Below are 22,200 nucleotides of genomic sequence, written 5' to 3'. Positions count from 1 at the left end.
GAAGGTCAGCAGCAGAGCTGCCACATCCAGCAGTGCTATCCCCCCACCGGGCAGGTGGTCACCATAGCTACTTTAAGAGTTCTCCCTCTAGAAAACTCCCAACAACAAACTGGTATTTTCTGCTTTAGGTTATGTGCTGCAACACACCAGGTGAAGAAGAAAGTGGGAGTCTCAGAGAGTTCTTTAGAGTTCTACCTGTGTGGATTTTTTTTTGAGCCATAAGGTTGATCACGGTGTCCACCAGTGTGCGCTGGGGCAGGAACAGCCCTGTGAGCCATTAGTCTTCTCTTTCAGTGTGCACCCCTGTTCTCGGTGTTCTTTGTCCTTTGTCTTCATAGAGAAGGGTGGAGCTCTGCTGGTACATGGTGATACAAGGGAATAATTCAAAATACATGTGCTATTGGTCTTGGTAGATGTGTAATTGAGAAGTAAACTTCTAGGACTGCCAAATAATGGGTCATTATTATGAAACATTTCCGAAGGAAGCAACTAGACTAATCCATGGGTTTTATGGTTTTATGCCTCCTCTCTTCCTTCTGGTGGAAAAGTGATTTAATTTGCATTCACAGAGTAGTAATTAATTCAGGAATATCTACCCCATCTATATTGTTAAGTAAGCATCTTTTTGCTATTTTCTGTATGTTAAGTTGTTGTGTGGTTAATACAGTGTAACTTTCAGTGTCTTATTTTCTTCTCAGAGTCACTTCCCTGACAGATTTTCAGTCAACTCATTGATGTTACTTGAAACCAAGCTTCCAAAATGTATGAGTTGGGCCCCCAAAGATCCTGAGTTTGTCTTAAAATAGTAAAAGTATTAAAAAAGTATTTAAAAAGTAGTAAAAAAGTATTTAGACTTTATTCTCTCATATTGAAGCTTTTGGGGATCATATTTTCATTTTGCTACAAAGATTTTATTTTTTGTTGTGTGGTGGTAATTTTTTGTTTTTAAGTCAAAGGTAAGACCCTTATCGTATTGTTTGGATACTGAGGCTGTTGCTTTAGGGAAAGATCCAACTATCACAAGACTGAGGGTACAGTCAACAGGAGCTGGCAATACACTGACCTGCAAGTCACTCCTTTAGTGCCTTTTTCAGCCTCTTTCTGCTCCATGGCAACTGTTTTTACTTTACTCTCAGTTGTAGCCCTTCTGGACAAGCCAGAAAACAACTTTTTGACACATTCCTTGTTTCAAGTAGAAGTTATTCCAGTCCACTAGAACACTAAATAGCTGCAACACTTTTTAAGCACGATATTTTGTGCATAGTCCTACAGTGTTTACACAAAATAGAACTTTATGGTGTAATGTTAGGAAGAGTAGCTATTTTACACTCCCTAGGAAGAAATTACATTTTTCAAGGGGTTTTTGGTTTGGCTTGGTTGTTTTTGTTTGGGTGGGTTTTTTTGTTTTGGTTTCTTTTTTTGTTTGTCTGTTTTTAATACATTGAAATAGATACTGCCTAACAGTTCTCATATCTGTGTATCTCTGACCATAGGCCTGCTGCTGCTTCTTTCTGTGGAAATTGTGTACCTATGCAAAGCCAATGCAAACATCTGGTATTTATTTTATCTTTCAGACAATAACGAGAATGTTGAGCTCCAACTGAACCTTGTATACTGCAGCATGAATTCATCATTTTATATCACTCAGAAACAGACTAGAATTGACTTTGTAGCTTGTGGCAGATTTTAAGATAAGTGTTTAACTAAGTATAGAAAAAAGTATGTAGAATATGAACCCTACATTATCCTACCTTTTCTCTCATTATGGTAGAATACTTTTAACCTCCTAGAGGAGGGTCCAATGAGTCCTCCTCTGATGAGGCCTTGCAAGAAGAACCAAACTACAACATTGAGGGCGGTGGTAAGAGGTGACAGGGTCACCCTGCCTTGCATCCTCCATCAAAAATAGCTCCCGCAAAGCAAAAAAGAAAAAGGTGGGGGGAAAAATAAAAGCAAGTTGTGCTCGCTGGAGACTCCTCTCTACAGGGAACAGAAGGCTCAATATGCACTTCTGAGCACCACTGAGGGAAATGCTTCCTTGCTGGGGCCGAGGTTAAAGGCACAAAAAACAGGGTTTAGTGCTTGGTTGTGGTTGGACTTGATGATCCTGAGCATTTCTTCCAACCAAAATGATGCTCTATTGTAACTTTCTTTTCTAATACTGGCCTGGAAAAAAAATACTGTGAGTGATGAGTGTGATAGAGCGAAGACTTCTTGCATTTCCTGTTGAAGAAGGGGTTAATTGTAACTCACAGTCTCTCTCCTCTTGCAGAACTACTCAAGATAAAGCTGTTTCTTGGAAGAATACCCTTAGGAAGTTAGTGACCTAGAATGAGCTTGGCATAGAATTGCCTTTTAGCCTTAACTGTGATGTTTGCTGCTGCTGTGATCTCCATACACAAATGGCTTTTGACAGGCTTTGCAAACAGCCTGGGGTCAGAGCCCACGAGCTTTCCTTGGGCAAGTAAAAGCTGTGGGTTTGGGAAGTTAATCTGTTTCCTGTCGAGACAAACAGCAAAATTCCCGAACCCTGGGATGGTGCACAGTGGGGCACTGATGAACAAAATGCAACCCCTTGTTGTAGGACTGCGAAAAGGCCATGGCAAGCAGCAAAACACACTCTCTGCCAGTGATGCTTCATGAAGTTCAAGCCCTGCTGCTAGCTGGAACTAAGACTCTATTTTTAATATCCCTTGACATAAGGCCCAAGGGAGTGCAGGTGACAGCACACTAAGTTGGCATCGTGCCTTGGGCTTCAAAATATGTTTCTCTGGCCCCTCCACCTCCACTGTAAACTGCTTATCCACCTAGCGATGTGATTTTGCTGTGGAAGCGAGGGTGAGTGGGAGCAAGCCTTTCCCACGCAGATTCGCTCTGTAAGCACACAGAGAGTGTGGCTGTGGGGCAGTCTGGAGGGATGCGCTCCTTTGAGAGGGAGGATTTTCTCCCCACCCCAGCTGTTTGTTTAGTCACTAATCTCAGAATTTGTTTCTTGCTTGGTAAACCTAGTGAGTAGCCCAGTGATTAGGGCTGCATGGTTATTCCCTGTATGTACAGCAAGTGGGAGACAATGTATAGAAGATACAGAATCACAGAATGTTAGGGATTGGAAGGGACCTCGAAAGATCATCTAGTCCAATCCCCCTGCCAGAGCAGGAACACTTAGATGAGGCTACACAGGAATGTGTCCAGGTGGGTTTTCAATGTCTCCAGAGTAGGAGACTCCACAACCCCCCGGGCAGCCTGTTCCAGTGCTCTGTCACCCTCACTGAGAAGTTTCTTCTCAAATCTAATTGGAACCTCTTGTGTTCCAGTTTGAACCCATTACCCCTTGTCCTACCATTGGTTGTCACCGAGAAGAGCCTGGCTCCATCCTCGTGACACTCACCCTTTATATATTTGTAAACATTAATGAGGTCACCCTTCAGTTTCCTCTTCTCCAAGCTAAAGAGCCCCAGCTCCCTCAGCCTTTCCTCATAGGGGAGATGCTCCACTCCCTTGATCATCTTTGTTGCTGGAAGAATTTAATCTAGTCCCTACAAACCACTCTGATCTTTGCAAATACTTTTCTTTTTTTCTCCTTGATAGTTTTTTCAAGTCTGGGATTTTCATAACTGAAGGAAAAGTCAAATAAATCAGCAACTGGAGAAAACGCCAAACAACCACAGTCAAACTTTCCCAGTGTTTTAAACTAATAAGACCCCCCTTCTCAAGATATTGTGCCTAACAGGATTTGATTGCGCTTTCTCAGCCAGACAATTTCTGTCAGTACCTCTGCCAAATGCACGGAGGGAGGATTTGATAGCGATCCAGGTTAAGCCAGGCTCCCCGTCCAGAGACAGTGACTGCCAGCCCCACACAGGCTGCAGCGGGGCCACCCAAATGTCGAGTTTCCATTGAGGGAGGCCAAATTCCCCTCACTCTTTTTGTTTTTGCAACCGTAGCAGGGCCGTGTCCTTGGTTTCTTTCCATGCCAAATAAAGCGTCTGCACATTTTGTCTAGTTCGGGATTTTTTTTTTTTGTACGGTTGAGGCGTTTATACCACGAGCACCTGCAAAAATAGAGGTCTGAAGAAAGACATTCATTTCTGACAGGTTAATCAACCTGAGGAATAAGAAATTATCGTGCTGGATCAGTAAACACATTTGCAGGTTGCTTTGCAAGGGCAGCTTGTGAAGATTAAACTGTCTGGGGATACTCAGAGCCGCAGGCACAGAGCGGCCTGTGAGGCACAGCTAACATCAAATGCTGTGAGGCAGATCCCGCCACCCCGCGCTGCCGCGTAAATCTGGAGTAACTCAGGCTGCTTCAGGGGCATTACTTCAGATCCACTACACCCAACAGAAGGGCAGAGTTGAAATGAATTACCCATGAACAGAGAAGAAAGGACATGTGCAGTAAATAATACATTTCTGGGTTTTATGCCCTTCATGACTCTAATAAATATTTCAGGCTCAGTCTGATGGCTGCTTCACCGTGTCAGCCAAAAGATCAGGCCAGGCAAGTGCATTTCGGTGTCATTCCCGTCTGACGCTGCTGAGGCTCAGGGAAAGGCAGAACCACAGACAAACCCCTGATTTCTAAGAGAATGATGCTGTCCTCACCAGACCCGTACTGGAAATGCCACAGGGCACGTTTTGTGACTTTCCTTGGTCACACACGGCTCTCATTTTGTTTATTTTTTATCTCTTGCTGAACTGAAAAAAACGTGGGAAAGAGGGGAAGCAATTTTAAATTTGTAAAAATCTGTTTGGTCCAAAAGTGTCAATTGAAGCTTTTCAGCATTTATGAAACTATTTATTTCATTCTGAATAAATTACTATAAAATAGCATGGTATTTCCCACCCTGCACAATCCCTCCATGCAGGCTGGTGCTTGACATCAATCTGTGAGTAGTTTTGGTTCCTCCAAAACTGAATTTTTGGGGGACTTTACTCACTGAGTACTTAATATGATTTATCTTTTTTTGTACGTTACTGCTGGATTCTTTCTATTCACTTATTTTGTTCAGCAGCTATACACTCTCTATTACGATACCCTGCAGATATCGTACCCTGGAAGGTACCTGATTAGAATCAGCCTGAACCACGATTGTTCGTGAGGTCAGGCTGTGACCCCCACATTGGCTGCACCCCTACAGTGTCATACACACTCGTGGTGCTCCTGACCTGTTGTGCAACACCGAGGAATAAAATCCCTGAGTGAGACTGGAAGAGCTACATCCACACCAGGAGGCACAACGGCTGCTAAGAAACCTCCTTTTCAGAAAGCCTGAAACTACTCAGTTTTAATATTCTACTTTCTTACTGAGGTGACTGTCATATTTTAAACCTGTTGAGTGTGTTTTATCAATGTGAAATGCTGTTTATTTTCACTCATTCTTGCACTATCCAGATCATTACCATGCAGACTCTTTCTGGTATTTTCCCCCAGATGTAGCATATTGTAATTCATTGCTCATGACTGCCAAGAAGTGACAATTTCAAGACTGTCCATAGTTTGCAATATAGTTATTTTGCTGGTGGAAATTCCATCATTTTTTTTTTCATTATAGCTGGGCCAGCAGAAAGCAACCAGAAAACTGAGCGAGATGAGCCTCTCTAATAGGGCAGGGAGGAAACGTCAAATACAGATTTGTGCATATTTCTGCCATGTCCAGCCAGAAAACGAGAAATCCTGGTCTCAGTAGAACAAATGACCACCTGCACATTCTCACTGTCTGAGAAAATACCTCTGTCCTGCCACTGCTGCTGTTTTTTGCTCTCCTGTGTTCTCCATTAGGATTGCCTTTCTAGTGCCAAAAAGCAAGAAAAAAGGATACAGCTCTCCTGTGTGTTCTAGCTGGATGTAAGCTTTGTCCACATCTAGGGGTTTTATCCATTCTACTATTTGTTTTGCAGATGTTTTTTAATCATTTTTAATAATATAATCACACTGATGAGATCTAGTACGGGAGCAGGTATAAATTACTCTTGCACTTTTTGCAGCTTAATACTCTCCTCAGTTCAGAGGGGGAAATCGCTGGCCTGGTAGAATGAGATCCATGTAGGGTGGGGAGGTTTTAATGGTACCAGCACAGCTGGAATGATCTGGCTAAGGGCTGCAGACAAAAAACAGCGTTTTGTTGTTGTTGTCAGGGGCCAAAATGAGGGTTATCTGGAGGGATGAAGTTTCATGGTCTGCTGTACGTTTCCAATATTCATCATGCCCACAGTATTCCTATTGAGAAACAGAAGATTAGGGGTTAAACCTGTCATCTACAGAGTCACCTTGAAACCCCATAATGAAATATCAATAATTAAGGATAGCTCTTTGCGAAAAAAATTACTGACAGGCAGAAAATAACCATCACCAGTGGCTATAAATGCATTTTATGTCTTGGATATTTTCCTGGCAGTCTTTAGTCTTTCATTGAGGTATGTAGTAGCAGCCCTGGATTTGGACAACTTGTGCTCAAAAGAGTAGTAGGATGTTTTTGGGGGTGCCAGAGGGGAGAAAGGATAGCTTTTTATATATTTTTATTTATTTTTTAAATCAGCATACCATAATTTTCTTTGGTTAGTGAAAAAGCATACTCCCCTCTGTAAACAGAGAGCTTCATTTCAGTTTACACTTTTGCCATGTCCTGTATAAGAGGGAAGAAGATGAGATAACTCTTACTGGAGAAAATCCAGAATGTTCATTAAAGAAACGGCAGTTTGACATTCATTCCTTTACTGGCTGGAGTTCATGACCATACAGGTATTAATATTTCATGTCTTACTTTCATGTTAAGAGCTTTCCAAGATGATTTTCTCTACAAACACCTATTTTTTTTTTCCCTGCCGCTAGAGATCCTAAAAATAATAAGGAAAGGAGGCACAAAAATATCAAGGAAAGGAGGCACAATGTACCCTTGTATTTGACACTAGGGCCTTGTCACAAGCTGGACTTGAGTCCCAGGTCACCAGAACACCCCGTGAGTTGGCTGACAGCATGGATCAGCACTGGGCAGACTGGAGGAATGGCATCTGACTGTCAGACTCAAAAGAAGAACTTTGCCTGCAACCCAGAGTGATTTTCGTGCATCCCTGAGGAGTGAGGTAGGCTTTTCTTGCACCTCACTGATTTGTCATGCCACGCAAGTTAGAGCAGGGAGGGTTGAGTTGTGGAGGGAGGGCTCAGGCTGCTCAGGTCTACCTGATGAGTGAAATGCTGGGGGAAATCGGGAGAAAATCAAGTGCCGGGATACTGAACAGCAAGGCAGTTCCCACCAGCTGAAACTGCTTCCAGGACTTGGTTCTGGGTCCTTAATCCCAGGCCTCCTGCTTCATCCTTTCCCCTGCAGAGCTTGTTTGTGCACGCAGGGAGGGACAAAAATCACCCCATGTGCCAGGGAAAGCAAAGAGAGAGCAAATGGCCTGATGCACGAAAATATAGTGAAAAGCTTTCCTTGACGGGCGTTCCAGTAGGAACCAGTATTCTCAACATAAACCTGAGGCTCCTGTTATAGTTGTAGCCCTGTTGGGTTGTTCTACGGTGCTCCAGTGCTCTAAAGAGAAACGGATGGATGTACTTGGGAATTGCAATTAAATTCAGCTTTTCCCAATTTATTCTTTCTCTGTGTTAAAAATTGAACATCGATTTTCCTCATTCTGCTAAGTCTGCAGTCTTTGTAGCACGTAATTGCTATAAAGAGTTTCACTAGAGCTGGTAAAGAAAGTTCCAGCAAGACAATTTTTTAAAATCAAAATTTGCCAGCTTGTTGAAAGCAAGACATCCTAGAGGAAAACGTTCTTTCTGATGATGGGATGACAAGGGAGCAGAGCCTGGCACCTTACTATGGGCAGCCCAGCTTGGGGACCCCTCTCTTTGTGCCTCCGGGGAGAATCCCCACTCAGCCTCATTGAAGGAAACACTGGGTCTGGTTCCACACTGAAACCAAACCAAACTCAGAAACCTTGGAAATTCTGCAAAATGGAATTACCACTCTCTGCCAAGCCAGAGCATCATGTTACAATGTCTAATGTTGAATTAAAATGTACAAAAGATTGTATTTTTCTGAAAAGATGGACATTTTCTTGTAATTAGCAAATTATGGCCTCTTTGTACTTATTTTGCTTATCAAGTTATTTTTCAGTGTCAAGACCCATTTTGTTTCACCCTTCCCTGTTGTCACTGATTTAAGAGTTGTTCTTGGCACTGGGGAATCTTAAGAGCGCTGTCACGGGCTGCACGCAGGAGGTTGTTCCAACAGGAAGAACTGGAGCCGAAACTGCTCATTGTTTATATAAAAACTAATATTTCTTTAGTGTCAACACCAGGCTCCATTCCTGAGGTTGCACGTGTGTGCATCAACACAGACACCCCAGGCTGACTGCGTTTGGGTACACTAGTAAATCAGCATTTCCTTTGCTGCTGGAAATAAAGGACTCGAGGGCAAAGAGCCCCGGAGAAGCAGCGGCTCTTGCTGCCGTTCGGGCTGCCTGCGGCAGCGGGTGATCCATCGGCTGAAGTGCACGAACTTGGGAAGCACTTGCTGCTCCGTCAGACAGAGCAGTCTCCCAGGCTGTGCAATTTGTTGGCTGATTTTTAAGTGAAAGCAGCTCTTGGCAGCACAGATGATGAGTTTTCGATGAGCATGACAAATACGCAAACCAGATAAGAAGACAAAAAGCCAGTGTTTTAGATAGACTTGGCCAAAGAGGATTTTACTGCGAGGCTTATTTTCATTTGACATGGTGGGTTTTATGTATGTGCCCACCTGAAGTATTCTGATTATGAAGCTCTTGGTTCACTGCATGGCTCTTGATTTCTAAGCAGGGAGTGTGTGCTAATAAAAGGGAAAGAAAAAGAAGACACTAATGCAATGAACTTCTCTATAGAACCGTTTTGCTTTAAACATTTTTGGTTTGGCTACAGCTTTTTACCACTTTTGGTTTGTTCAGTAATCCCAAACCATGTGTATAAAGAGGGATTGACAGAATACACTGTGTTTGAAGCAGCCTCCCAATGGCTTGTACTCAGATATAAATATCTGATGTTCTAAATCTTGAGAGATGAACTGATGCATCAAAGTACCAGTTGATTTTCTTTCATATATACAATTAAATTTTTCATGTAAATGTCACATTAGATGATGAAAAAGACTGTAAAAACAACCCCAGTTTTCACCTAATAGGATATTAAGTTAGAATTTTAGAAAAAATACTGTCAAAAACATAATACCAAAGGATGTAATCTCTTAAAGCTCATTTATATATATAAGTGACATTATTAGATAATTTTTTGTCAGTCTGTATGACTGAGAGACTAATAAATACATGGCAAAGAATGGAGATTTGTGGTAGTCACCTTTTGAATAATTCCATTAAAATACTACAGATTATTTAAAAATATATTAGTTTTATACAGTGCACATTTTAAAATATAGCTTTCACCCTCTTCTCAATTTGTAACACAAAATCACCACTGTAAATAAACTTCATGATAGTTTTACTGAAAGTCATGGACTTTAAGGGAGGTCATTCTGTAGCTATGCAGAAACTGAATAATGTATTCAGCCTTCAGGCTGGTCTGTATGTAACTTAGGTTCAAGCTGAGAAGAACCACCTTGCCAACAATCCTGACACCTGTATCTGTTCTGTTTCATCGAAATTCTGCTGTAGCTTTCTAGCCTACTCAGCAGAATGACAAAAAAGTATCATTAATTTTAAAATCTTCAAAATCTTAGAGAGACTTTTCTGAAAATTTAAATTCTTAACTTCATTAGGATTTGAATCTGCTGTAATAGAGCATCCTACACGGTGAGGTCTCTCAGGTTGTGAACAAAGAAGCCATCTGGAAAAACAGTGTGCTGCTGGATATAAGCTCTGAAGAGCTGGGCGCTGGGGGTGGGCTCCTGGAAGGGATTTCAGCCTGTGTACCCTTTGGATGATGTTCCTTCCAACTAACTCCAGTTTAGAAGCCATCTAAATTAATCCTTAAGACTCCCTGTCTAACCAGCAGAGAAAGCAAGCACCTCTAGATAGTGATTCACCCATCTTGTTACCTCTGGATGTGTTTTCTGCTGACCAGTAGAAGAAGCCTGGACAATCAGCTTAGTTATGACTACTGTTTAGGAGGCTGCAGCCATGGGGTGAAGCCCATCACATGTGTCTAATATATAATAATCCCCAAGTGGGAAGCTATTTCACCAAAAACTCACCATTTGCAACTAGAAAGACAGCAAAAATGCTATTCGTGCCATCCCAAGTCATGTAGCCAGATGGTTTTTCTAGTACATCCTTCCAAGCCACCTGGTGAAGAAACAGCCGTGAGCTGTCTGAGGAGTGTGCCAGAGGTCATGCTTTCCAGGGATTCTGCTTCTGTAGCCTCTGTTCAGACCTTTCCACTGACACTGATAGAAATTATGGCAAATGACTATGAAATCAAAGCCCCTCTATGACGTTAGCGGAGTCACAGTCCTCCTGTACATTTCTGTAAGATCATTAAGTGACAGTTAAATAAAGGTATTGCCACCGGAGGCTTTCGACAGGGTTGTTTGCAGACCAGCTGTTGTGTAGCATAAGGAAAAACAGGCATTAGCCAAACACATTGCAATGAAGAGGAATAAAAATACAACATTTCTCTGTGCACTGATATACTTTATTTAGGGCAGAAGTGGTGCAGTTTGTGTAGCTTAAAAAACCGAGCCAAGAAGTCATCATTTTTTGCAAAACACTCCTTTTCTAATCCCTTCCAATATGTTTTTGAATAAAACTGCCGGAGATAAAATGAGATACAAAGGCAGAAACAGAAAGCTCCCACCCACACGTCACCTTCCAGCTGTTAGGAAAATCTGAGCTGCTACTGTTCTTCTGGTTTCCTCAGCATAGCCCCATTCCTTCCTGGGGAAATCTGTAATCGAAGCTATTGCATTTTAGTCAGCAGGGAGTATTGTAGCTCAATCAGCATGTCCAAGGGAGGATATGGACTGAGACATGCCCTGAACATTTCTCTGCTACAGGATTTAGCATAAAGGTTGCTCGAACCTCTCCCCTGTTCAAACTTCAGGTTACCACTGGAAGAAAAATGCCACCATTCTGTTTCTCTGTGTTACTGGTGACACCTCACCCAACAGGACCAACGCCAAACTGCAACCCATACCGACTGCATCAACTGCATCTAGGTTTAGAAGTCAATTAATACTTCAAGCCTTTATGTTGTTCCATTTCTATTTAGCTGGAAAAGGAATAAACCAGGCTACTTAGTAAGCGTTGTCAACTGAAAGGTGACCTGTTCTTGAATTTGACCTTGTAGCTCAGCTTCATGGGTGGGTTTGACTCAAAGCAGTCATCATGCCTGGGCTGCCAAAGTCAAAGAAACAAGTGGAGTTAGACTGTAAGATGTTTACTTGTGTTATGTCGGAATTCCTCTGCTCTTGCCCAAGGCTCTACTTCGGTTAAAATGCTACTGAAGTCAAAAATGCTACTCCGTTCTTGCCTGAAACATTTTGTTCTTAATGTTTCTCTCCTCTCAATGGGAATTAGAGGAAAAGGAAATGTTCTCCCTGTCTAAATACAGAGCTAAAAGTAGTAATTCCACATTTTGTGATGCTGAAAGCATCGCTGTCTGCTACACACTACCACCATGAGCAGAGACCCTTTCTTGGCCCCCTCATACAACGAGAAGGGTCTAGTTCATGGATCCAACCACAGGGCCAAAGTGGAAATGACCACAATGAGGAAACAGCATTGGTACAACCAACCCTTCCATTTAAAAGGCATATTGGAAGGAAGCTAGGGAAAACAGGGGATGGATTTTTTGTTTGTGTGTTTGTTTTTGCTTTATGTGTGTGTCTGTAACAACAGGATATGTTTATATCAGAGGGAAGCGTGCTCCATGGTACAGCCCACAATGTGTGTCCCCTGGCTGTCCCCAGATGGAGACCTTCTGGCCCACATTGCAGTTCCCTTCTGGCCTGTGCTCTTGAGTTTAGCTCCCTTGAAAACCAAACGGATTTATACTGTTACTAAAAGCAAGAAGTATAATAACGATTTTTTTAATGGTACTGAACCATGTATTTTCATTTTATTTTTGGAAGAGGTTTTACGTAACATATTTTTCTATTGTACATATATCTACAGCAAACCTTGTTTTCTAGGGTTTTTTCAGTATGTTAAAAAGCAGTATAGGATGAGGACATCCACATCTCTTCAGTTTTATCCTGAATTTTTTCTTTCCGAAACAAAAATATTTTCATCTTTGTGAGAACTCCCACTTGTGATCAATTATCATATTTGTATACACATTTTTTAACATTAAGCTAAATGCTGAAGGAATGATATTCCCAGTGTAGAGTCCAAAATATAATAAATAATACATAATTTAAAAAATCTGGCATATTTATAGTTTAAAATAAAGGAATTACATGTCATTAAAACAGCATTTCACTCAGCTTGTACGCAATTTTAGAAATTCTCTTTTCTCACCCTAGATTTGGGCAATGGTCAGGGATCACTTGGTGTTCTGGAAGAAGTTGCTACTATCCTTTCAGCTGAAAGTTGAAGCTTTTTCAAGAATGTCACAGGAAATTTTAAATGACACAGCAGCAAATGGTATTAGATTCCGATGCTATCAAAGAAAGAGTAAATGGTAATTATGGTGACTGGAGTGAGGCCTGAACATGGTGTGGTATCTGTAGCACTCAAAGCAAACAGAGACCTCATTGGGAGATGCTTTGGCCAACACAACGCAGAGTGCTGTTTGCATCCTCTGTTTTAACCAATTTCATATGCTTGGAACAACTATGATTTACCAAGAGCAAGTAACTGGAAGGCTCTGATCAGAATATCCTGTTATTCCTTCCTTCGTTTAAAGTTCAAATAATGTGCTGTACATTTTACAGAAGAAAGCGATTTTCTGTCTTTTGAAAATCTCAAAACTAAATTAAATTTCATTAATGACACCCTTCTGCTTTAATAAATACATATGATTATGACTGATTCATAGTATAATCAGGTGTGGTGCTGATGTGGGAAGACTCCCAAATCTTTGTTCTTTCTTAGAAGGCTCCTGCAAAGTACCATCATTATTGGTTTTAACTCCAAAATTGAAAGTGCCCTAACAAAATATAGATAGAAGTTTGCTTTGCTGGTGCATATGGTATGAGACCATCCTCATTACCTTGCAGGAACTCTCCTTCACTTCTGTGAAAGGCAGGAGGTCAGTGGGCACGCAGGCTCTGCAGAAGAAGCTTTTATGTTACTGTCTTTCAAGGATCAGCTTGGAGCAAGAATCTAGATGATATTGGTTAAATCTGACAGTGTGAAAGACTCACTCAGCACAGTAGGCAGCAAGGAAGTGGAAGCGGGCATCAGTATTTTCTTTCTAGGTAGCCACTGTTGCAACCTGACATTTGCCTTAGTTTGCTCTTTTCAGACAGCACTTTTGTCACTGGAATAATAACTAACTCATCCCATAGCTTTATCAGAGCAAATGGGTGCCACTGACTCTTTCTGTTATTCTTCCCTCTCATCTAATTCAATCTTTCATACTCCACAAAAGTTTCCTGAAGAGTTGTTCTTAAATTTCATTACAGCTTAAACAAAGTTGTTAATAATTCAGTCTCATTTTCTGATCCAAATTAGACTGTGAACGAAGGATTTAAGGTAGGCTGCGCCAGACCCCGAGGACTGTTGGTATTCCAAGTCAATTAGAGCAGTTAGTGCCTAATTAAGTGCTAATTTATGCCCTGTGCAAACTCATAAAGGGTAGAAATCTGGCTCAGGCTAGTTGGAAAAAAAATTTAGCTATTACACATTACATATCTATAACTTTTTTGCATAAAAAACCTACTTTGTTTTATGTGACTCAAATGCACTGTAAAACAAGGCTCAATGCTAATCCTGATCTGGCTTTCTTCCTCTTGCATTTTCAAAAGTTTCACAAATATTCGTTTTCCTGTATGCCCAGAAGTCACAGAATATGCTAAAGACAAGCTGTCTGCCAAACAATTTTCCATGTTTTCTTCAAAGGGCAAACAACTGTCTCCTGCAATAGCAGAGTTGAGAATCTATAGATGCTCACAGTATCTTTATTCCCTGCTTCACAGAATAAATAGAATTTTTAGCTAGAGCTGAATAAAGCCAGGAACTGGTGGCAACTATATGAGCCACGCTTTCAAAGGAGTGACCTTCCTAAGTTGCCTGCATGCTACAGCAAACACAGATCTTTCATGTCCATGCAGGAAATGTATCTTAAATCCCAAACAGAAGTAATGTTAAATTTTGGAGACTTGACCTCCACAGAGACCTGTGGGTCATCTCTGACGTAGCACATGGGAATGTTCAAATTGCCACACCTGATTTGCATTCTTATTACATACACATAAAAACAAGTCCTTCTCATCATCACTCTTCGATGCCTCTATGCATTTGCCAGAAAGGACATGGACAATCATTCCATTCTACAAGATGAGAAAAGAAGGGAGAGAAAGAACAAATTAAAATTAAGGGATTTCCAGTAATAGTTAGGCCATGTTTCTGAAACTTTTTACATACAATAGGTCACCAGTAATGACTGGTTGTTCAAAATTTTTTAAGTATTGCTCTAAACATAATGACTAGGTTCAGCTCTGAGCCCAGGCCATGGTGACTATGCATAATTCCTTTTGAAGCTGACAGGAGTGGTAGGTGCAGAATCCACTAGATCTCCTTTTCACCACTATTTATTTCCTATGGGTACCACTTGTCATCAGCATCAACTACAGTGCTACAGGCTACAAAATTTCAAAAAGACCAGTGTTTCCCTTAGGAATCAAAACAAATCAGAGTAGGAACTGCACCTGAGGATTCTAGCATCTACAAGAACTGCTGTTTCCCCAGGCTGTCCTAGAGCATGACATTTTTCATTCTTGTAGAGGAGTTCCTGCTCTGCTGGGTGAAGTCCGCTGAATAATAACGAACTCCTCTAATAGGAAATTTGCTCTTCTCTTAGAATGCAGGAGGAATTGTAAAGTTTCCCTCTCTCCCAAGGGTCTCTCATTTGGGAGGGTTCAGGATCCCCAGACCCTTCTTCTATTCAACAGAAGTGGGCAAGGATTTGCCCTGCTTTTATTTTCACAACCACTGATTCTGATTCTATTCCTATAAGGCCAGTAAGACAAACAGTTAAAACCAGGACATAAGAATTTAGGTAAGATTCCTGTAACTTGTATTTTTAAATCAAATTTATTTCATATAAACAGTGTAAATGGGCAAGAGGCATCCTAAATTCCCTGGGTGAAAATGCCCTTCAAATACCTCATCCCTTCTCCACACACAAATCCTGTCAATCACCCACAGTCACTGTCAGCTGCCCTCCCCTCATGGCAGAGTCACTACTGACCTCCTGGACCTCCCAGCGCTGTTGGCTGTCGTCTGTCTCCTTTGTACAGTTTTGAGGGATAACTTTCCCGTGTCTGACATCAAAGCAAAAGAGCGGAGCAGAACCAAGCCGGATTTCCTTCATGCTGTTATATTCAAAGTGCTGGAAAAGGGAGGGTTTGTTTGAACAAGAATGAAGGGACATCCGGATTCATTTTTAAATGCTAATTCCAAAAATAATTTCCTATACATGTTTGTTAAGATGAAACCCAAACAGGAGTGATGGAGACCCAACAGCCTTGACCCTGCAAAGCAATCCCCCTTTTAGCTAATTCTGGCTTAACTATTTACCAAAGGAAAGGCTTTGCGGACTGTAAGTATGTATAACGTAAACTCATCCTATAATAAATTTTTCTAGCTTAATAAATATTTGAACAGAAGGGTGTTTCTGACAGTGTCCGCACACACTGCAGTTAGAAACGTGCCTGCAGCTCATCCTGAGCTCAGAGTGAGCAGCAAAACTTGCCTGGGACTTAAATATCTGCAGTCAGCCTGTATTGGTTTGGCCTCTCTTAATGCATGAACTTGCCAGTCTGCTACCAGTTTGGGAGTCTACAAGCATTTCCCTCCTGTCTTTGACTGCTGTTTAGGCACTAAACTTTGGTTTTAGTAACTACTGGGGAAACCCATCCCCATTATTATAGAATTGTTATATACTTTTTACTCCTTTATGTTCTCCAGACATTAACAAATATACTAACAAATAGGCCAATAATTATGTCTGCTGGAGCAAAGTGTGGGTATCTGGAGTCACTGACACATGGAACACTGCCATTTTTCAAAGGATGCTCAGCTGCAGAAGAGTAGGCACCATTGCCTTAGCACATGCCTAATTTTGAACGCATCAGTATTTCCACTAATATCAACCCAGCTGTTTACATGTTGGGAGACATTGTCTTCTGGATGGTTCCCTAGATCTGATACAGTGCCTATGAAAAGTATACAGTACCTGGGTGAGGCTGTCACTGCAAGGGGAGAGTTCAATAGAGCCTTCTGCAGCGGCGCTTGCAGGTCTGTAATCTGCACAGAAGCCAACACCAGTATTGTAAAGCTGTAAGTAAAGGTTTATACTGAAATAAAGCACAATCAGATACAAATAAAACATCCTTCAGCCAGTGTTACCCAGTGAGCTTTGTTTAAGTTAGAGATACCCACTTCTGGTTTTAACTATGATAGTTAAAAGAAACCCGTTAAAATTTTTATGCTAATGGAAATTGTACTTCAACTGGACACTATAGTCAGAGAAAAACAAAGATATTCCAGAAGAAAAGAACCATGTGATAATTCCTGTGACCCACAATCAGTTCTTAAGCTCTTCTCAAGCAAACTCTGATAACAAAGAACAGACAAACTAGTAAAACGACACAGTAAAATCTAACTACAGATATCAGTGTGTGACTCAGTTAGTGGACCTTGTTGCCTTGTTGGGGGAAAACAGCTTCCAGTAAGGCTGCTTGGAATAAATTAATATCTTAATGAATTATGATTACCAGCTTTTGCTTCCTGTACATTCTGCTAAGGAACTGCTGTTGCTTCCACTTCTGCCCTTGGGGGAAGTGCAGGACTGAAGAAATGTTTTTTTCTCTTCATGCACACGGGTCAGCACAGAGATATCTCAGTGGCTGTTGCTCCTGCCATCTGCATGAGGCAACACAATTCTAAAGGATTACTACTGGCCCCAGATAACTGCAGGTTAGGATTCTCTGAGCTGTGACACTGAACTGAGTCAGACAATCTAGGTTCAGCTCCTGTCTGGCTTTCAACATTTACGTGAGAATTTGGACCAGATGCTTGTCTCCTCTGCCCAGGGAAGTGGTGGAGTCACCATCCCTGGAGGTGTTTAAAAGACGCGGATATGAGGATCTTAGCAACATGGCTTAGAGGTAAACTTGGCAGTGTTAGGTTAACGGCTAGACTCAATGATCTTAAAGGTCTTTTCCAACCAAAATGATTCTATGATTCTATGACTCTATGAAAGCAGAAACAGCCTCTTACTGTACGCTCACTGGGTACTTGAAGTGATATCAGGGTCTTTGAACGATGCAAAACCACTAATTCTTTATAGTGTGTTTTGTCTTACCGTGCCAGAGAATCTTGGTGTGTCTTCAAGTTGGGAGAGTTCAGGGTACACATTTGATATAAACCATTGGAAACTTCTACAGCCCAGTCTCTTCTGTAGCTGAAGGCGCTCACTGCAGTCTGGCTTCTCTGCCTTCATGGAGAAAGCACAGGGGCAACAAGGTTACTAGTATATTTGTGTTAGAGATGCTGAAAATGAAAATGACTACATAGAAATTATTTTCCTCTTCTACCCTCCATAGATATTGATATGTATCTCTCATGAGCACACGAAAAAGAATCAGCTATAGCCTTCCGTCAACTTTGCGCCAAAACAGCATTTGATCTGGCATTGTGATGGAAGTAAATGTTTCACAAGTATCATACACTGTGAAAATAAGTATTTATTCTAAAAATTATTATTATTATACTTCAAGATAAGTCAGTCTTTGTGATCTTTTTAATTGAAAAAGTCAGGGCCAAGTTTGATACTTGTTGCACTGAAATCAGTGGGATTCTATTAGATGGTCATTCAGTTTAGAATTTGCTGTGCTGATTAAAATTCAATTTCCTGGTCTTTAAGAGCCCAAATTACCCCGTTATTGTCAGTCCTCCACAATCAGAGGATGTAAGTGATCACAGAATTTATCCCAAAATATAATCTATTACATGATTATCTGACAGTCACTAAATCTAGTAAGTGAATGTGTTTTGCAGCTGTAAAGGCATAAAACTTTACCTATGATTTAAGTTTTCTGGAATTATATACACACAACTTTAACTCCTACACCTCCTGGTAGCAACTCTGTTCTGAGAAAAGACAAGCACCTTCAACCCTCAGTGCAGCTATGGGCATCTGCACTGCAAAGGACTGACACTCTGAAGAATATTTGAGGGTATTTAGTATTGCAGATGGTTCTAAAAACCTCTAAGCAGGTAAGTGTTTAATCCTTTAGTTTCAAAACCACACAAAACACTTCCCTAAATTTCTCAGTGCCCAGATACTAAGAACACCTCACCACCCTCCTCTTTCTTGCCAGCAGTAGATCTCCCCCTTCACATTTCTACATTTCTAAAATGCAGATTTGGATTCCAGGAAACTGGTCTGGATTCCGATGTCAGAAAATAAAATTGGTAACATAAGCGAAGAATCGCCCATAAATAACTTTTCCCCAGTCTAGTAATTTCTCTGCATCCATAAGAAAGAAAAAAAGACCCTTCCACATGCCTGGGGAACACTGACAAATAAAGGGCCTTGTAGATGAAGGGAGAGCTATCAGCTTCTCAAGGCAGGGATCAATTATGCCCTGTGACACTTCATGCCAGCCCCTGTGAGCTGCACAGGCAGAGCTCAACTGTTACAATAAAAGAAAGAGAACCTCACAGTTTAGCATCAGTCCTAGATTCAATAAGCACAGCAGCAAAGTTCAGCAATTCAGTGCCACGCAAACCTGGCCCCACGAGGTTTTCTTGGAAAAGGGAAATACAGGAGTAAAACGCTTTCTCTAGAAAAAGATGTTTCTCATGAGACTCTGCTTTGGCTGAAGAAAGTGATGGCGGTAAATCTCATTTTGTCATACTAGTTACAGTCTGCATTTGATGTTGAATAAATGGTGTAAATAATGTAAAGAAAGTTATTATCTCTGTAAACCAATCAGAAAGGAAACTGTGCTTGTAAATGAAATAAACAATCCACATAAGAAAATGAGAAAAAGAGATGGTGTTTGAAACGGGAAGAGCTTTATGTATCTGTATTAACACTCACACCACGGGCATCCCATGTGGGATGCAGTTGAGACCATAAACCCAGGAGACTTCTAAAGCAACCTCCATGGGCGTCACTAGTTATTTTCTGCAGCGGGTGATGTCGGTGGTTTTGCAGCGGCCAATAGGTGGCTCCATTCAGCCTCTCAGTGCAATAAATCCCCGCGGGGCCCATCTGCAGCTGAGCGGCAATAATGTCATTGCTCGCTCGTGTCTTTTGAATAACATCCCACTGCACTGACAGACTGAAAATATTGGCTGTGAAAGAAAGGAACGGAGAAAAGGGCTTTTTATGTTATGGTATGCTGAGCACAGAGATCATAAAATTGATCATTTGAAGGAGCATCATACCTAGAAGTACTAAAAGTATTCTGGCTAGAATAAATTCCCAGGCAAAAGGTCGTGGTGCTTACAGCTAGTAAACCGTATCATTGGTGGCTGTAGTTTTTAGTACAGAATATTGCCTCTGAGTTGACAAGAAAGACCTTCAGGAAATTATTAAATGATTAAAGGACCTAACAGGCCATCCTAAAAGACTTGGCCTAGTGTCCTCCTTTCAACTACATGGCTGTAATCCTTGTCAGTCAATTGACAGACTTCTGGCCAGTGGAGTTCAAATCTACAACACAGACAAGGAGGGAGAAACTTTTTAAAAAATGTGAAAATAGAATTAATAAAGAAATGCAACAGTCTCAGACTCCAGGATTAGCACAGCAGACTGACCAGAGACAGAGATCCAGTGGTGGATCATAGGGAGGTCAGACTAAGTGACAGGAGAGAAGCCACAATGTCACACAGACCATTTCATTTCTCCATGATGGTGCAGCTACTGCTGGATCTGGCTTTCTTAGACAAGAGTAGGCACTGCAATGACTGAGGCATGCAGGACTGAAGTTCAGGAACAAAACTGATTGGGAAACTTTGCACAGCACCTACCCATCCTCTGCATAAATATGAATCTTTTTCTCCTTAAAAGTATGGCAACATTAAATGAACAAGATGACTGCCACATTTTCATTCAAAGCTGCTCACAACTTAGTCCACTGCCTTGTAGGAGAGGATATTGCCATAAGAAAAGCTATTGGAGCCAGAGAATTCCTGAGAACTGCAGCAACATCAACAACTTTACATTATTTGCAACTTAATATTAACAACATTAACCACAGCTTCATGACACCCAATAAACAAACATCCACTGGTTTGTAGTACATGGGATATACAGTCCCTTGACTGACCCTGATCTGCAATGGATTATACAGTGGCTTAAAAATAAGTGTGGTTGTTCTGTAGCTGCTGGAGGGTGTGCAGCCCTCAGGCAGTTCAGGTGTGGCCGCATGCCAGGTCTACCCCACATGCTGGGCTGCACGCCTGCCTTAGCGTACAGGCTGCTGGGAATCCAAATCCCTGGAGGTAAGACTGCAGTCTGTGCAAAGCTTCTAATGAAAAAGTAACTTGGAAATAGTGGTTATGTTGAGATCTGACTTTCCCAGTAACAGACAGTTGCTTCTGGATGTCCATCAGTTCAGGAAAAAAATCACCTTGTCACTAGACCTCTCAGATATGTTCCCTTCCACTAGGGGAAACACCACAGTTTGCCACATGCCTGTGAATATTCCTGAATATCCTCATGAATCACATGAGGAAGACCTTTGGTAATGAAGAATGAACCCTCTAGGAGAGCTTTTAGTACTACTAGATTCTGCTTCAGATGCACTGCAACCCTCTGTGTACTATCGGTGCAAAAATAAATAAGAGCTTGTTGGGCAAGCTGAAGAAGGAGTCATTTGGAGAAAGGGTCATGCTCTAAGAGACTTGATAACTTCAGCATAACATAACTCCTAGGCACAGGTTTCTCTCCTTTCTGATCTGACAGCTCTTCCACTGGCATGTTTCATAAAAAAACTATCCCCAGCACCATGCGTCTTGAATATTGGACTGCATACAGACACCCCCACCGCTGTTGCACCCCCTTCACCTACCTCAACACACACTTCTTCCTTCAGAAACAAACCACTATAGATGTTTTTACCTTGCTGATTAGGAAAGCCACAGTGTCATGCTTGTAGAAGTTATCTTTAAAAGAGCCCAGCCAGGTCTCTGCTATTCGGATTTTGTTCCTCACAATGGCCTCTTCATAGGAGAAAGCACGGGGAAAGTGATTTCGATAGACATGCCCAACTCGGGAGCATGGAATAATTTCTACAGAGCCACCACAGAGCCAGGTCTGAAACACAGGTGAAGGCACAAAAAGAGATTACCTTATTTAGATTACCTTTATCTAAAAAGGAGAAGGTCCTTTACTATAGATTCTGCCTCAGGAAATTCTTATCTGCACGTTGCTGGAAACAGTAAGAGCATTATTGTGGGCTTCTTCATACAGTTTTCCCCACAGATACAGAGACACAGAGAAGATACTGGGCAGGATAGATATTTGATTTGACCTAGTATGGCTATTTATATGCTTTTATGTTTTTCTGTGCACAAACAGTGCAGTGTAGTGAAGAGACCTGGGAGCACACCTTCTTTCGTCTGGGACATTAACGACTCTACATCCTTTGTGCCTGCAATTTTCATTGCTTTTTAATATGTTATTTTTTGTATTCAGCAAAAATATATGCAAAAATCTAATATAAATAATTTGGTATTAAAACTACAGGTTGGCAAAAGAAATAAAGCTATGTTCACTTTGGTGCATGTTACTTGCTGAAAAAGAAGAGGCAGCTTTCAGAAGGTGACAAAAAAAGTGACTCAGTTCTCAGGCAGATAGTGATAGCCAGTGAAACTGCCTTCTCCTCACATAATACTTTTGACAGCAACTGCATGTTCTTGTATAGTCCTGACAGATCACGGAGCGTGGGCATAGATTTCTGCAAGGAAAGTGATATTCTCCACACCCAAATATGTCCTACACTTAACTGCTTTTATAAATTGCTTCTTGCCTTTAAATTCAGGTTCCTTAAAAGCCCAATAGTTACCACGGCTTGAGATTTT

At 41.4% G+C, this 22,200-nt stretch overlaps 1 protein-coding gene across 4 annotated transcripts in view; it reads right to left on the bottom strand.

The window, feature by feature from the left end:
• Window positions 1-9,362: 9,362 nt before the first annotated feature.
• GALNT15 (polypeptide N-acetylgalactosaminyltransferase 15) overlaps window positions 9,363-22,200 on the bottom strand; it is a 30,207-nt gene continuing 17,369 nt past the window's right edge. For 2 of the 4 annotated variants that reach the window (XM_065051459.1, XM_065051460.1), the window contains exons 7-11: window positions 21,239-21,433; window positions 17,468-17,599; window positions 16,337-16,438; window positions 15,350-15,490; window positions 9,363-14,429 (exon numbers count right to left, since the gene is read on the bottom strand). In XM_065051459.1, the coding sequence (XP_064907531.1) occupies window positions 14,283-14,429; window positions 15,350-15,490; window positions 16,337-16,438; window positions 17,468-17,599; window positions 21,239-21,433 (717 nt within the window). In that variant the 3' untranslated portion in view covers window positions 9,363-14,282. Of the gene's footprint in view, window positions 14,430-15,349; window positions 15,491-16,336; window positions 16,458-17,467; window positions 17,600-21,238; window positions 21,434-22,200 lie in introns of those variants that run through there. The other 2 variants (XR_010470102.1, XM_065051461.1) reach the window with 2 other exon arrangements.

This window comes from Columba livia, chromosome 2 (assembly GCF_036013475.1).
Source record: "Columba livia isolate bColLiv1 breed racing homer chromosome 2, bColLiv1.pat.W.v2, whole genome shotgun sequence".
In the NCBI taxonomy this organism is placed as follows: Eukaryota; Metazoa; Chordata; class Aves; order Columbiformes; family Columbidae; genus Columba; species Columba livia.
Note: the sequence above shows the minus strand (reverse complement) of the source record. Positions and strands in the feature narration are given on the sequence as shown.